The sequence below is a fragment of the Molothrus aeneus genome, chromosome 1 (assembly GCF_037042795.1).
Source record: "Molothrus aeneus isolate 106 chromosome 1, BPBGC_Maene_1.0, whole genome shotgun sequence".
Taxonomy (NCBI): Eukaryota; Metazoa; Chordata; class Aves; order Passeriformes; family Icteridae; genus Molothrus; species Molothrus aeneus.
Genome location: NC_089646.1, coordinates 134,573,386 through 134,589,436, shown reverse-complemented (window position 1 = coordinate 134,589,436; position 16,051 = coordinate 134,573,386). Strand labels below are relative to the sequence as shown.

Genomic DNA, 16,051 nt, shown 5'->3' with positions numbered 1-16,051 from the left:
CATCCTATTTGTGTATCTCTGAAGAGATGTCTCAAACTTCATATAACTGGCTTAGAGGGATCTACCAGGACAACAGAAGCTGCTTGGAAACAAAACCTGTCACAGCATCAAACACAGAATATGTCTACAGAAAATCTCTTCTTTGATACTGTTTTGGAGAGATGCAAAATTAGACTTAGCTTTTAATTAGCATTCACAGATAATAGCAGTAATTTAGTCACATCACCTTAGAGCTTGGCAGTGGCCAGATTTTAGTTGTGAAGGATAAAGAGTATATTTAGTCTTTATTTGGTAAATGATAGGTGTGCAAACTGCACTGTGCAGTCATTCATTTGACTGTGGGGAATGTACTACTTAATTAGATTTGACATGTTAAAATCAACAATTCCAAAAGACATTCAAAAGTTTTTGGGAAACACCAATTCCACTCTTGGAATGGCATCTTTAAGATTTGCCTTTAAATTCTGCCATTGCATCATCAAAGATGCAAACTGAAGACTGGGTTTTATGTCCACTGGTATCCACAGAATTGGTGGATAGCTGAAGTAGTTCTTATATCACTGTTAAATATTCCACATTTCCCCTAAAGCTACATAAGTTTGACATGTTAAAATATGCAAAAGTAAAGTAGTTTAGGTAAATATTCATGAGTACAATGTCTGAATGATCATGAAGTTTCCTAATAAGAATTCAATGTTTTTCAAGCAAAACATGTTTTCATACTGTATTACAATCAGGCAGATACTTTTCTGCCTTGGATTCAAAGAGACAGATCAACCAAATATATTTCTAAAGTAATGTTAACCAAGGAAAGAAAACCATGTGACTTTAGGAACAGGGGAACAGGGAAGTAGTTCTGTTAGCTGAAAATTCATGCCACTTATCTATTTTGTTTAAAATTAAATCTTCTCTTACCATCATGATTGGGATTTCCCAAAGTCCATGGCTCATCTGAGTCAAAATGAGTGTCTCCCCCAATTCCTGGGCCAGGAAAATACGCATGAGCTAAAAATCCTCCCTCCCCATCAAAGGGAGAACTGTCTCCATGAAAACCTGATGCAAAAATGATTGTAATATCCACGTCTCTCTTGCCATTTTCTAATTCAACGTAAGGAACTTCTTCAAATGTTAGAGGAGTTACATTCTGCCACACATCGAAGGCACGGCGAATGGCTTTACGGGTTTCAGCATCACCTACTTTTGGAGTGACGTTCTTTATGCTGAAAGAAACAGAGAAACATTACATAGGTTAAATTTAACAGAGTGGTAAGTGACACTGCTAATATCCATTTTCCCCTAATTATTATATGCTCTGTGCTTTTAATAAGACATGCTATACTGGTATTATATACTTTAGGAAGAGTATTTTTAAACAAGCTGGTGCAAAATTATGGTGTCAATCTGTATTATTCCTTTAAGCTAGAACTGATGTTAGCTGGCTTTCTCCCAGCAGTACAAAAAGTCTTATTTTTAGAAGATTTAAAATATATTAAAATGAAAAATTCTTAACAGTGGGATAACCAGATTAATCAACCACTGACTGTTTACCTCCTGGACCACAATTGGAATCCATCACAGCTAAAGAATGTCATATTCTTTCTGATCAAAAGAAAAATGTTTTTAGTGAAATGAATTTTTTACTTATTAGTGAGTTCATTAACAAAAGCAGAACTCCATACTGTGACCACCAACCAGTATTCACAAAGCCTTGTTGCATTTGCAACTGGATAAATTCCTTATCAGAAACAAAGCCTTTTGATTTCAGTACAGGCTAAGATGTCAATTTATAATCTGATTACATCTGTAAATCTTGCATAACACTGTAGAATCCATCAGAGAAATAATTTTATAGAAGACAATTATGTGCTAATCAGGAATATGTATTAAAGAGAAATTTCAGTCTTCACCACTTCTTCAAGTTACACATATATGAAAAGGCAAAAAAAATCAGAATTGATGTTTACTCTCATAGTTAGTAAATTATAGTGAAATTATCTTTTAAAAAATCTTTATTTTCATTATTGAATTCAAGAAATGAATGACAAGAATCAATTTCAGACCTATCCAATTTTCTGCATCATTTCCACTCGATTCATATGGGCAGCAAAAACTCTTTTAGGTTTGTGTCTGCTCTGAAATTGCTGCAATAAGATTCTCTTTGTTCATTTGACATGTGCTTGACTGAATGTCCAGCACAAATTTCAGAAATTACATAGTTGTATGTAATATTTTTGCCAGTTTACACAGCATGGCACATTAAAGGAGAACAAATATACTTTCATGAATAAACTTTGAATGATTGATTTGTTTGGTACATTAAATGTGCTTGATTATATGGTATTTATGTTTATATAAATGGAAACAAATCTTTCAAGTGTAATTTTATAGATTTTACTTCATATATACATTTTGTTCATAGCTTTATGTAGAAAACATAAAGATACATATTTGGACTTCCACTCAAAATGATTTTAATATATTGAGTCCAATAGTGCTATCTAACCAAAGCATAATTTTTTAGCTGGTATGTATGTTCCAAAGAGACATCAAGAGAAACCATAAGATAATACATTGTAGAGAATCCACTGTTTTCCTTGATCTTTTGTTCCAAAGGTGATTTAACCAATCAATTCATACTTTTGCTTATTCTATTAATTGCCTGGCTTATATTATTGGTTCTCGTTCTGTTTTTCTCTCTCACATACATGAGCTTGAAAAATTTTCCCCCTATACACAAAGACATTTAAAAGACATTTCTGCACTGCAAAGTCATTATCTTTTTGTTGTCTCTAAGAAATTAAAATTTTGAACTCTTTAAATCTCAGGTTATAAGATATTTTCTCCAGTCAATTGAATATTTTCTAGTGATTTTTATTCAAGTTAACCAATTTCTAATGCTCTTCTAAAACTGGCTCTGTCAGAACTACAAAGTACTGCAGTACTGATCTTGCTGTCAGAGAGAAAATACCGCCTGATCTGTAGACATGACCTTACTCTACATGATGTAAATGTCATGTGATTTAAAGTGTTTCTATCATGCCCCTTCATAATTATTTGGTCATCAGTAAATTTATGGTCAGAGTTGCATTGCATTTTCTGTGATTAAAAACATATTGGACAGACTGTACCAACAATCAGCCCTTGCAGAACCCTCTCTGAAAGCTCCTTCCTTTGAGAATCAGGTTTTTTGGAGATGTTTTAATTAGCAAGTTCATAAAATGCTGTCTGTGCCCCCTGAGAAAGTACAGCATTTTGGAATGTGTCCTGTGACACAAAATCAAAACCACATCACAGTGGCACACTTATACTGCCACTACCAAAACCTTTACTGTTGCTATGCTAAGAATATCCCTTACGAAGGTAGCAGATGTGTTCCCAATCAGTCCTGCTGTGTGCTCCCTAAGGCACGTGTATTGCCTGAAGCAGAGCTCTGTGAAGGAACTCTGTTATTTGCCAAGTATAAGAAATATGGCAAATGAATCAACAGGCTCCCATAGAAAATAGAGCATGTCTAGAAAAACTGAAATATTGATATAGAAAAAGTTCATCTGAAATATACAGCTAAGGCTTTGGGGGTTTTTTATCTATTTGTTTCCTTATTTGATTTTTTTTTTTTTTTTTTTTTGGGTATTTAGGAATCTTAGTAATTAGTCAAAGTCCCATTTTGGTATTAAGTAAACAGAAGAAGTGTCTTCTGCTATTATATGTGAAATGAGGAAATGGATAAAAATGGATTGGAATTTTGTATTAGTGTTAAATTGAGTAATGATTTGTCTGAATTAAAACCAGAGAGATTTCTGGCTTCCAAACCAACATTCTGGAGTGTGCGAGATTGTACTGAAAAGTGCAGTTTGAAAGAGAAATTACATAAATCAGCAGTTATTCCTATACAAGAGTATTTACAGGAAACAACTGTCTACTTTTAATGTGTTAAACACAATCCAGGTTCAATCCTAAAAGAGTGACACAAACATTGAAATTGTCTTGCTGGTAACTTGCTTAAAATAATTCACCAGTGCAGATATCTGAAACCCAAATTATTTTACATTTCTTTGATGTTGTTTATCATACAACCTCCAAGGGGGAAGTACAATAAAGTCAATTCATAATGACAGTCTATCAATTACCAGAGATACTAGGATTCATCTTTTAAAAGTCTTCAGTTTAGGCCTATGATTGCAATAGCAAATAATGACTCATATGAACCCTTTCCTATTTAGATCCACAACTTAAATCCAGCAATCACCTGAAATAGTGGTAACTCCCACAGGAGTAAAACAAAAAAGACAGGAATTGGGTATCTTACACTCATCATGTCCAGATAATGGAACTCAAATAGAAGTAAGTGTAGGACGTGACAATTCAGAACCACTCTTATTGCAAGGTGAAAACACAGCAAGACAAAGCCCTTTTTAATAAAAATCCATCTTTTTTATAAGTATTGCTTTCCTAGACTCAATGTCTAGTGATCATTTCAAAGCAAAGTTCAAATGAGAGAAAGATCTAAAGCTGACCTTGACCAGACTGGCAGTGCAACTATACAAAGAGGTTGAAGATCCTGTAATTACTAAAAAAAGGCAATTTCTAAGATGAAAAATTTATTTTCATGCCATTTTTTAACAACTAATAAACTGAGAGATACTTTTTATAAATTTTGAGAGCTGTTATTTTTAGACAACCACAGCCATGTATCAATTGATTATGCTTTTTTGTGGTTATCATTGCTGGTTTTGCATGATTTTCAACCTGATAGTTCATCAAGCATTTTAACTTTAAAATACATGTCTTCCACAAGAACAATTAGATTTTATCACTGATATGCACTTTTCACTTTTATGTACTATTTCTACACCTGCCTGAAGAGTCTTGTTTTGAGAGTGTTATTCTAGAATCCTGAGTCCTATTGATTTCAAAAAAGCTTTGGGTTTTCCTTCCCTTCCCACTACTTTCCCAGAATATCCCAAAAGAAAAATTATACATGTTTCACTGGCATATTTTTGGCTGCAACAGCTTCAGAAGCCTTGCAAGATTGTCAGGATATACCTCACTTGACAGTGTAAAAGCAGTAATTTGAAATTTAAATAGATGAAAGAGCAGGATTTTCAACTGAGTAGGTAAAAAGATGCAGTCAATAATCTGTTTGAAGTAAGCTAAGATCTGTGCCCAATATGAAACTGTTTAAGAAAAATGAATTGAAACATATATTAAATTTGAATAAGTTGTTGACACAACCTTTTTATTGTCATTGATGTAAATCAAACCTAAACTGAAGCAAAACTTTGAAGGTTTGTTTGTTGTTTTCATGGTTTTTTTGGGTTGGTGGTTTTTTTTTTGTTTGTTTGTTTGTTTTTTTGTTGGTTGGTGGGTTGGTTGTTTTTTCATCACACTATAACTTTTATTGAAAGCAATAAATTACCTCTGGCCAAAAACATATTTCACTTTGCACCATAATTTCTCTGGAAATTCGTTTCTATGAAGTTGCTTCACTAATCTCTCATGTAAGGTTTTTTAGCTTCAACTTTTTTCCAGTTTCAGTTTGCTGACTCTTTGTAGCTATAGACCAAGAAGAGTGCTATCTTGGTTCCTATGGCTCTTCCTCATGTTGATTAAACCTAAACCAGAACTACCACTTTTGACTTTCTGTGGGTTTGATTTTCTACCTACTGCTGCCATGATTGAAAGAATTTATAATTATCTTGTCTCTTCATTTTCATTTCATTCTCCTCAACATTCATTAAAAGAAGATGAAATGTGAAAGAGAAGATATTTCTGAGACAAAAACCCAAGATTAGTAAAATACTTGATGGCCAAATGTTTTTATAGGAAAGCTGTTTTTAGAAATCTTATGTCATAATATGCTACTAGGTAATCTAAAATCAATAACATGCAACATAAACATGGAATGTGTTCTAAATATTACTCTGTATTAATACATTAAAAAAATTGCTACTATGAATCAACAGTATTTTCAAAGTTTTTTCCTAATCCAGTATTTCCTTATTTTTACAGTGTATTTCAAATATCCAAGAAGAAATTCTCTCTCCATATTCTACACAATATGGACCATTTAGACTATAGAAATTTCATAGTCTATTGCTTAAAAGCCAGATAAGACTTTTCATTGCATACTGAAGCTCCCAGCTAGCATTCATTCATTTATCTGAACAGCATAAAGTTAGACCCGTTCAAATCTTTCATTTTCTTTCAGAAATGAAATCTAGGATATATCTAATTTGTAAAAAAAAAATGACAATTATCTGGGGCTTGACCCATTGTCCACTGAAGTCAAGAAAAAGATGAAATTATTTATAGTGGGTTTGGGATGAAGCTATTGACTATCTACAGCTAAGTTTCCTGCACCAATTAAATTATTACATATTGCTGATTGATTAAACTTGTTTTTTCCTTACTTAAACAAGAAAAACCAAATCAGGGTAGTTCTTCAATTATTATTTTATTTTAAATCATTACAAGTTCTAAATCATGGTTATAAATCAAGACAAATATTTTATTTTTACAGAATATTCTCCAATTTTACTTGCAAAAGTATTTTGCAGATAGAATAATCTGGGCAGTTGAGAAATTACTGACTGCTGGAGTTCAGATTATGAATATTATGCACAGAATTCTGATGAGGAGTGCGTCAAATTCAATATTTCTCTATCTAAATTGGACATATAAATATTTATACTCTATTTTTACAAAAGTGAAAACTTTATTGATTCACATTGTTGCTCCTTCTTTAAAGTACTGGATTATTTACTTTTCTAGCAAAAGAGAAGGTGACTATATTTTTGAGAATCATATGTGCCTTCATAAATACCCCTTAAATTTTTTTAAAAAAAACTTTAATTTTTAAAAATCCATTCATAGCTTTCTTAAATTTCTTCTCTGATTCTGTACAATGTTCAGAGACCGTTGTGTAACCTCATACAGCCTAAAATACTAAGGAAAGATTGGGACTATATCATTAAGATCTTTGTAGCTTTTTCTGTAATGGATTTGTAATTTTCTTGTACCCTAGATGTTCTCTTTCACCCCTATACTCTTCTGTCTGGTAAAAAGTTTCAAATAGTTTATGTTTATTTGTAAAAGTGGTTGTATTCTATAGCATGTGTATTAATAATGTTCACAAGGTTTATCAGTATGAACTATACCAGGCAGAAAAATACTGTAAACTGGGTAATTTCATCAGAAACAGAAATTCTAACAAACATCACACATCATCAGTTCAAATGAGAAGAAAGATGCGTTCCCTGAGGGAGAGCGAACATAATTAATGCAGCCCATTGCACATTCCATGCGGATGTTTCCAGTGCTGGAAATCTGTATTTTGGTTCTGTCTGTAAACACATTCTAAGAATAAATATCACCTAAGTCCAAAATTTAATATGTTGTGAAAAGGACATAATAAATGTTCAAAATGTAATATGGGGAAAAAATACATTATGAATGTAACTTCTAATTATAATTGTAATTTTAAGTCGCTTCTTTGGAACTTCATCTTGAAATATTGCAGAACTGTTTCAGGTGGAAAAACTACACATTGAAAATATGGAAATGTTCCAGGGCAAGGAATGGTGGAGCTTGCTTTTGGGAGTATTTGTTGTAGGGTTTTGGTTTTCGTTTCCAAAAAATTGTAAGCTGCAGCATGCACTGAAATGAAGGACAAATTGCTCTTTCTGTGGAGGAATTAGTAAACTGGGTTAGCAAGCACACTTCAGACTGCAAGGTTCAACTGGCCAGGAAGGCACAGAATGCAGCTGGAAACCTGCAGGTTATAAAGAGACTGAGGAATGGCATAGAAAAATGGAGAAATGAAACTAGAGAAATGATTAAAATTTTAGGAAACAAAGCAGGTTAAATGTCATTAATTTAATATGTCCTAAGCCTGTAAGCAGGGAATTGGTGAGAAGTGTGAAAAGAATCTTAGTTTTGTTTTTTTTTGGTCTTTATTTCCTTTGGGTTATTTTCTAATTCAAAAAGATAATATAACACCTTTTTTTTCTAATTCTAATCAAATTTAGGGTTTCTATTTTAAATATATTTTGTACTGTAATTCACTGCAAAAAATATTACAGACTTATTCACTTCAAAGCTCTGTTTGACTGGAGGTCTTATCAAAGTAAGAGAGAGAGCTTTTTCAAAGAGGGGAGGCAGGAGATAAAGAACTGCTATAAATTCTTCAAGGTGAGAAAGATTACTAGATAGTTGTCACTTGTTTAATACTGGACACCTTCATTTGTTTTTTGGATTAATGCTTTGGGTGACACTCCAGAAGATATACAAGGGGTAGGATTTAGACTGTTGTAAAAAATCCTGTAATGAAATAGGGAACCAGACTCTGTGCAAATCAGAGTGGTAGAAAACCACACATATGAGTAGATGCCTCCTAATTATGCACACACTGCATTTAAATTCTAAAATGCAAATAAGTATAAAGTGCTGTAGGTGGGCATTTTTATTCTAACCAACTATAAATTACATTTACATTAACAATAAAGGACTTCAGCCAATGCAACGTACCAACCCCAAGCTGTCTACTGGCTGATGTTATATCAAAATGTAATGTCTTACACTAGAATTCTCTAATTCAGTTGTAAACCACAGTAGTGACATAGGGTTCCCAATGAAACTATACCTTCACCAGGGTATGAGGAACAATCTATATGACAATTATGGTTTATGAACTTTAAATTTAATCCTTGTATGGGTTCATGAATAATGGCACCAGATAATGAATTTGAAAACTATTTTATCCCTCAGAACTTACCCCTGTTAGATATTACAGGAATCCATGATGAGGCTGTGTAAATTTTCCAACAGTTTGTACTGGAATCCTTGGTTTGCTGATAGATTATGGATTTTATATTATATACATGATGACACTTTCTCTGGTTGGCAGAGCTCTAGCGAGTACATCTTGAAAGTTTCCATCTAACTTTCCTTTCAAGGCCTCAGTTTTGACAGCAGGCACACAGTGCTAACTATGCACCAGACTCAGGAGTTATACAGATGTACTGCCCTGCACACACTCCTATGCCCATCATCACCTAGACTGGAAATGGTTGGGTCAGTGACTCATCAAATTATAATCAAATTAATTTCTACTTAGAACAGACCCATAGGCACCTACATTTTGCAGAGACTGACTCCTTTCAATACCCTATTTTACATATTTAAATTAGAAATCTTAGTTTCATTACATACTCCTAGATTCAGAGCATTATTCCCTGAGCAGTTCCCAAGAAAGTTGAAAGGTAACCCTAAGGAAGTACTGGATGTTTAGTTTATGCTGTAAGCTTTGTAGAATTTACTGGCTACTAAATACACACAATTTTAATCCAAGAAAACAATTTGGTTCTTATGCAGCACATCCATACTTTATAGGAGGTATCCATTATAGCACTTTTATATCATACAGTAATAATAAACTTCTCAAAGTATTGAAAACCATTCAGGAATTTATATTTACTTTAGATGGAAAGTCATCACTGTTAGTGACATTTGTATACCTATAGGGATATCTTTGGTACCTGTAAGTGATATGTTTGTGCTGCCATTTCTGTCCTGTTAACGCGTAGCGTTTCCGACGAATGTTAAATTTGGAGCTACCTCTTGTTTGGTCAGGCACACCACATCGAGGTTTCTTCATCCAGCTGCAAGAAACAGTACCACACATTTAAAGCAACATGGAAGAAAAATCATAGCCACTGCATCCCTAATAAAAACATGCATTATACATTATCTGTATATATAATTTATAGAACATAGTAAACTAATAAATACAAAAGACTGTTGGCATTCTTTTAATTCAAGATACTGAAATTGCTACCTTTTTGATATTACCAAGTTCTTCTATCTTACTCTTTTTCCACACAATGAGAAGTATCTCATTGCAACTGTAAGCTCCTAATGGAGATATTTAACTCAGGAATTATTTCCTAAGAATATTTAATGTTCTGCACAAAATCAAGCTGAAAAATCTAAATCACTTGCAATAAAAAAGATGATTTCAGCAGCACCAGATTTCCCAGATAAAGCTGTATTTCTACAATGCTCTTCAGTATTTCATTGTTTTCCAATATTTAAAGAAAAATGAAACTAGACAGCATTTCAAACATATTATAATTAAGATAATATCTAATTCAAAAGTATAATTTCCACAGTAATATTCTTGAACTGTTTCTCACTTGTAGTGTAAGGCACTATTCAGTTCAAAGAAAATACAGCTATAAAGTCATTATTTTATAGTTGAATGACTGCAGGACAATTTACCATCAGGAAGAGAGTAAGGCTAAAGTCTTTTACTGCATAAGTAAAAGACAAATCTCCTGTTACTTTTTCCAGCTTAATGTATTTCTATCATGCCAAACAATTACTTATGCAAAAGCTATAGTTTTCCAATGGCATTTAACAGAAGAATAGTCATACCCTATTTTCAGGCTTTCATGGACAAACTTCTGATCATTAAACTGATATTGTTTTGTAAATAAATGTACACCCAGCAGCTGTATATATGCGTGATTGAATGACAGGAGAGTAATTTCAAATGTCATCTCAGAAAGTGGATTCCCTTTGAAACATGCACAGGTAATAAAAAAACTCCAAAAAAGCAAATAGTCAATCATCAGCCTCACTTATTTTGATAAATGTGTAAGAAGTAGTTTAAAAGTACACTCATACTTGTAACACTTCATATATGCAGTAGCTATGGGTATATAGCAAACTGTTTTTCAAAGGCACAAGTAGTTGCTAAGCTCACCAGCCTGTGGGAAAGTACAAAATTTTCTTGATAGTACCAAGATGGGACTGCACCCCACTGGCACTGATAAGAGCCAACAAAAACTGATGTGAGACAAATCTATTAAGTAGTACCAGTCAGGAACTAAAAACTCATGGATTTAACTGCCTTAACTGGAGACATCAAGTTCCCAATCGCCTGTTTCTAATAAGTTCTAATTTCTAGTCAGAATACTTATGCATGGCACATAAAATAGCTGATCTACAAGGAAAACAATGTTTTCCTAGTGCCTGCAAAGACTGTACTGCAAAAAACTAAAAACCCTTATCCCACCAGCATTTGCTGAAATGCGCTGAAATTTTACTTCAGGTTCCTTTGATTTTTGAAATAAAATAACAATGCAGCAAAGTAGACATTAGGGATTTTTGGGGTGAAATATTACTGAAAAGTTTAATTTGCTCTAATTATGAAAGAAAATGAAGGAAAGAAGTAGACCTCTGTTACAGACCAAAGGGCAATAATATTCTTTTATTGAAATGATATGTTTGCACTTCATGAGATTGAAATTAGCTCAGACCTTCAAAAACTTTTAGACACATTGTTAATAATACTTTTTAATAAGGGTATTATAAATTATGTTGTTGAAACTGAACACAGACATTGAAGAAAAAGATGCAAACTTAACAAAGATTGGTGTTCTCACCTTAAGGTGATATCCCTACATCAAGAGCAAGAAGCAAGGAATAAAGCAAAACCAAATAACTATTATATTTTGTTAGAAACTCTGCACAAAGATATTGCATAAAATATACATATACATATATCACTCATAGTTGTATCATTTCAAGGGCAATGACTTAAAAGTCATTGAATTAGCCCTTTCCCTTCTCCAAAAAATTTACATTACTTAGTTTAACTGATGGAGACCTATTTTAATAACAGGGTTTGCTCACTAGCAAGCTAGGAGCAGATAAGAGTAAATATTCTAAGTTCTGAATTTAAAAATTCATCTTCAAAGCTACTGAAATAATTTTTCAAGCCAAAAGATTCAATAATCTTACAGAAAATCGTGTTAATGTAAAAATTTTTTCACAGTTTAGAACTAATACTAAATGTCAAGAACAGTAGGTAATGTGGATTCAAAAGTCAACATTGTATTATCTTACTAGAACTACTGACAATCCTTTTTTAACAAAACAAAATGTGGCCCAAAATAACATGTTATGAAATTCGAGCAGTCACAATTTTTTCCTGTACTGATTTTGAAGTAGTATGTACCTATCAAGGACATCATGTTTGTACCCTTATTGGCTTGGACAGAGAAGGGATGTTCCAAGTTGTCGCGCTGTCTGGACCACTAATGTTCTTGCTATTGTTACATGAGGTCTGGGACTGTAGTTCACACAACATAAATCCAAATATAAATCAAATGGAAGTCATTGCAGGCATGGTTCAGTAGCTTTTGGGAAATTATCTTCATGTAAAATTTAAGGAAAGATGCAATTTGCAGCTGAAGATTTGGTACATCACCAAATCTATCACCTAGATCTTAGCTGAGCTAAGTTTAGATGTCAAATTTTAAACAAACCAGAGCATGCCTAGTATGGGAGCTCAGTATTTTCAAGCACAAAAATGAGGCAAAATACTAACAACTTCAGACAGATAAATTTTCCTTAGATTTCTATAAAATTTTAATTTATTTTTCAACACTAATTGTTCTGACACACATTGGGAGGAAGACTTCTCTTAGTAATTATCATTAATGCTCATGACATTCCAGATACTTAGCACATAATATGGTCTTCCCTTGGGGGAATTGACAAATAAAACATTGATTTGTATGTTCTTCCAAATATAGATTCTTCTAACGTGATATGATCAAGGTCTTCCATGTTCCTGATTGTTTGTTGGAGTTTAATTTTTTGACATGTTTTTGAAATGTTTTGAAATATGCTTCATTTTTAAAAGGTGTATACAAGTAATGATTTTGCCTCTCTTTCATCACTTTGTTTTTGAACTTTGAAAAATCTTTTCTGCAGCAGCCCTTCAAAATTAATATTTTATAAGTACTCAATAAAGAGGCTTAATTGTGACTAATGTTCTCTATCTGTACACTGTGTCACATCACATTCCTCTTCTAACTCCATTAGTTTGAATCTTAAGGAACTATATATGTCAAGAAAATGTAAATATTTTAGACTCACAGCAAATCTAGAAAGATTAAAAGAAAAATATGCAGCAAAACTGTGATGCTCTTCCAGTAGAGAGATGAAACTGAACTTCTATCTCAAGCCACTTGCCTAACCATATTTTGTTTTTGTTTTCTAGGAGGATAAATCTCTTTCTGTCTCTTATTTTTCTTAAGCCTTCAAGAAAAAAATTTACCCTCACAGAATCAGACAATTAAAAATTATAAATTTGGTTGAAGGCCCAAACTGCTTTATCCCTTATCAAAATTGCTGCTAAGGTTGCACAATTGTTCTGTTGTTGTTGGGCTTTGGGGGTTATTTGGGACAGAGTTATAGCAAAAAAGGAAACTAAAAGAGAAGGTTCAGCTTGAGTTACTGCAACTCAACTTAGTGGTTGGACAAATTATAGATGTCTATTTAAGAAAACTACTGAATTATACCCTTAAACTTGTAGTGAGGAGAAGACATCCCAATGAATGTCTTTCAAAGTATCTTTACTTATGTAGTCTGCTATTACAGGATTTATTGACACTTGGTAAGTAAAAAGAGACAGTCAAAGAGTGATGTAAGATATTGTATTTCAGCCCTGATGATTCCTTTTTTAAGACTTCTCATTGGATATTTGCTGGGGGTACCGACCTTATGCACACTTTTGTACAAAAAAAATTACTAATATACTAAGAAAATAAACCACTGGATCAATTCCGACAGCTCAGAATTTACTTTGTGACTGATAGTTAATATATAAACAGCAGAGAGCATGGTTAGAAGTTCATCTAAGCATTGAAATAAGCATTTTTGCCATTTATTTCAAAAGGATGACATTAGAATACAATGAAAGCTTCGTTATTATTGCACAAATTTATTCAGTATCCGATACATGACCATTGCACCTGTATAACAGGAAGTTTGCAGTGTACTCCTCGAAAGTGCAAAACAAGTCTTGGGAATACGTATAGCAGTTTTAAGAGAAGACAACAACTAGTCTTTTTCTACAATGTTTCTTTTAGGGATGCAAAAGACCAGGAATGCCAAGACAGTGGGTCCAGTTTTAGAACTGTCTTTTTTTTCATGAAACATTGACTGTGTTTGGTAATATATAAATGACACACAGAAAATACTGTGGCACTCCATGCAAACATTAGACAGTATTTTCATTGGGTTAGCCATTCTCATGGTACTTGTATTCAGAACCTCCCCCACATTTCTACACCATTATAAGGATGTCTCTTCCTACCACTCACTCTTCCCTGGAAGAGTGAGTAGTGAGTATCATTGGAGAGCATGTATCATTCTTTCCAAGACACTTGAGAAAAAAAAAAAATAGCAAAACCAAGTGAGTGCTGAGTAGTAGGGAGAGGATGAACACTGTTCATATTTATGCATACCAAAATACTCATTGAGGGATTATCTTTTTTTTTCAGAGCAGCAAAATCCCCCCAGGAGACATTTGATGGTGCTGATGCTGTAGGACATTATTTCTTTGTTAATTCCACCAAAGTTAGTTCCTATGAAGTTGCTACTATAACTTTTTAAATTGTTTGTCCTTCTGAAGACAAAGAGGCACATCATAATCTCTTCTCAAGATGTGTCAAAGAAGCAGGTAAATCCTCTTGCATAAGATGAGAACATATTTTTAATGAGGTTCCTGCTTTATTTAGTATTTGGAACATCAGCATTGTTAATTATTACAGCATATTAATGCCAGAGAAACAAATTACAAACTGTCACATATTTCACACCTAAAGAGTATATATACTTTCTGTGTAAATGATAGGGAAAAAAATTTCAAAAATTTACAAAATAATGCCACAAATGAACAACTGAAAAACAATCTACCCTTTATTATGCAGTCATATCACCATGAATATTCAGTGATGTGAACTGATGGTACCTTGAGGCGAGAATTTAGTTAAAAATCAGGTTTTTATTGCTTTGCTTTTTCAACACCAATGTAAGTGTGACAAGCCTTTAAGAGTCAGTTCTCTTCCTAACTTGACTCAAGTGAGTGTGAATCCAAATATCTAAGTAAATGCAGCATTCATTCAGCATGAGTTACATGTATCTAAGAATTTAAATATATTAATGTATCTTTCTGTGTAGAAGAAAATCATGCATCAAAAGATCTCGAAGACTCAATATTCACCAGTTTACAAGATTAATATTTTGGATTGCTGCACAGATGGATTTCTTCCTCTCTTAAATTGCAGAAGTGTAGAAAATCTTGCTGGACAAAATGCCAAATTAGCAACATTAACCATCTCCATTTGAGTTTAGAATTTTGGGTTGGTTTTTTTTTTCAATTCTCCAGCTCATACTATAAATTGAGATGGCCTCTGCTTTCTCTCAGGTTACCCCTTTCTGTCTATTTTCTGCTGCTGTGAACAGACTATTTTAGTGAAATACATTGTCTCTGACAAAGCTGCTACTAATGTGTCTTGAAAAGGGTCCTGGTTATTACTGGCAGCACTCTCTCCTCAAAGATCAGTCACTGAAGCTCTGTGAAGAGCACAGACTCCTCACCCTGCAGAGGACCATAAACTTACTTTGAGCATGGCTCTCTCACAAGGCATTTACTGCTATTGCACTGCATGGTCTGTGGTCCTTTAAATTCCTAAACTGAGAGATGAGTGATCAACTCACCTCCCCTGAGGGCAGCCACAAAATCTGCTTTGTTTTATTGCTTTTCAATGCAATGGAGTATGTGTCAGTGGAATAAAATGATTTTTCCAATCCTGCCAGCATTTTGTGTAGTCTCTTCCCTAAACTCTAAATGATAGAAAAATCATTAATGTCATCTACTTTACCATAAAAGAATAACAAAAGATGACACATCAGGTTGGGGGTGGTAAATAGGAAATAAAGGACAATTTCCCCCCTCCTCCAATAAGGATTTTAGAGCAGTAGAAGCATATTTCACTGAAGCAAGTGTTGGATATGCAGTGACAGCACTATTGAATTATTGCTTGCTTTTGAAGCAAAGTAACTTTTTCTGAAATCACAAGATAATCTTTATCACAATTTAACTGAAATGAGTCCAACAAGCACTCCAAATCAGAGAATAGTTTAAATTTGAAAAGACCTCTACCATCATTGATTCTAACCATTATCATGGCAC

The 16,051-nt window shown here is 33.4% G+C and overlaps 1 protein-coding gene across 1 annotated transcript in view; it reads right to left on the bottom strand.

The window, feature by feature from the left end:
- Nucleotides 1-16,051, bottom strand: part of MMP16 (matrix metallopeptidase 16) — a 164,945-nt gene that overhangs the window by 63,884 nt on the left and 85,010 nt on the right. Inside the window, exons 3-4 of the mRNA XM_066565591.1 lie at nt 9,537-9,659; nt 916-1,220 (exon numbers count right to left, since the gene is read on the bottom strand). Coding sequence (XP_066421688.1) covers nt 916-1,220; nt 9,537-9,659 — 428 coding nt within the window. The remainder of the gene's footprint in view (nt 1-915; nt 1,221-9,536; nt 9,660-16,051) is intronic.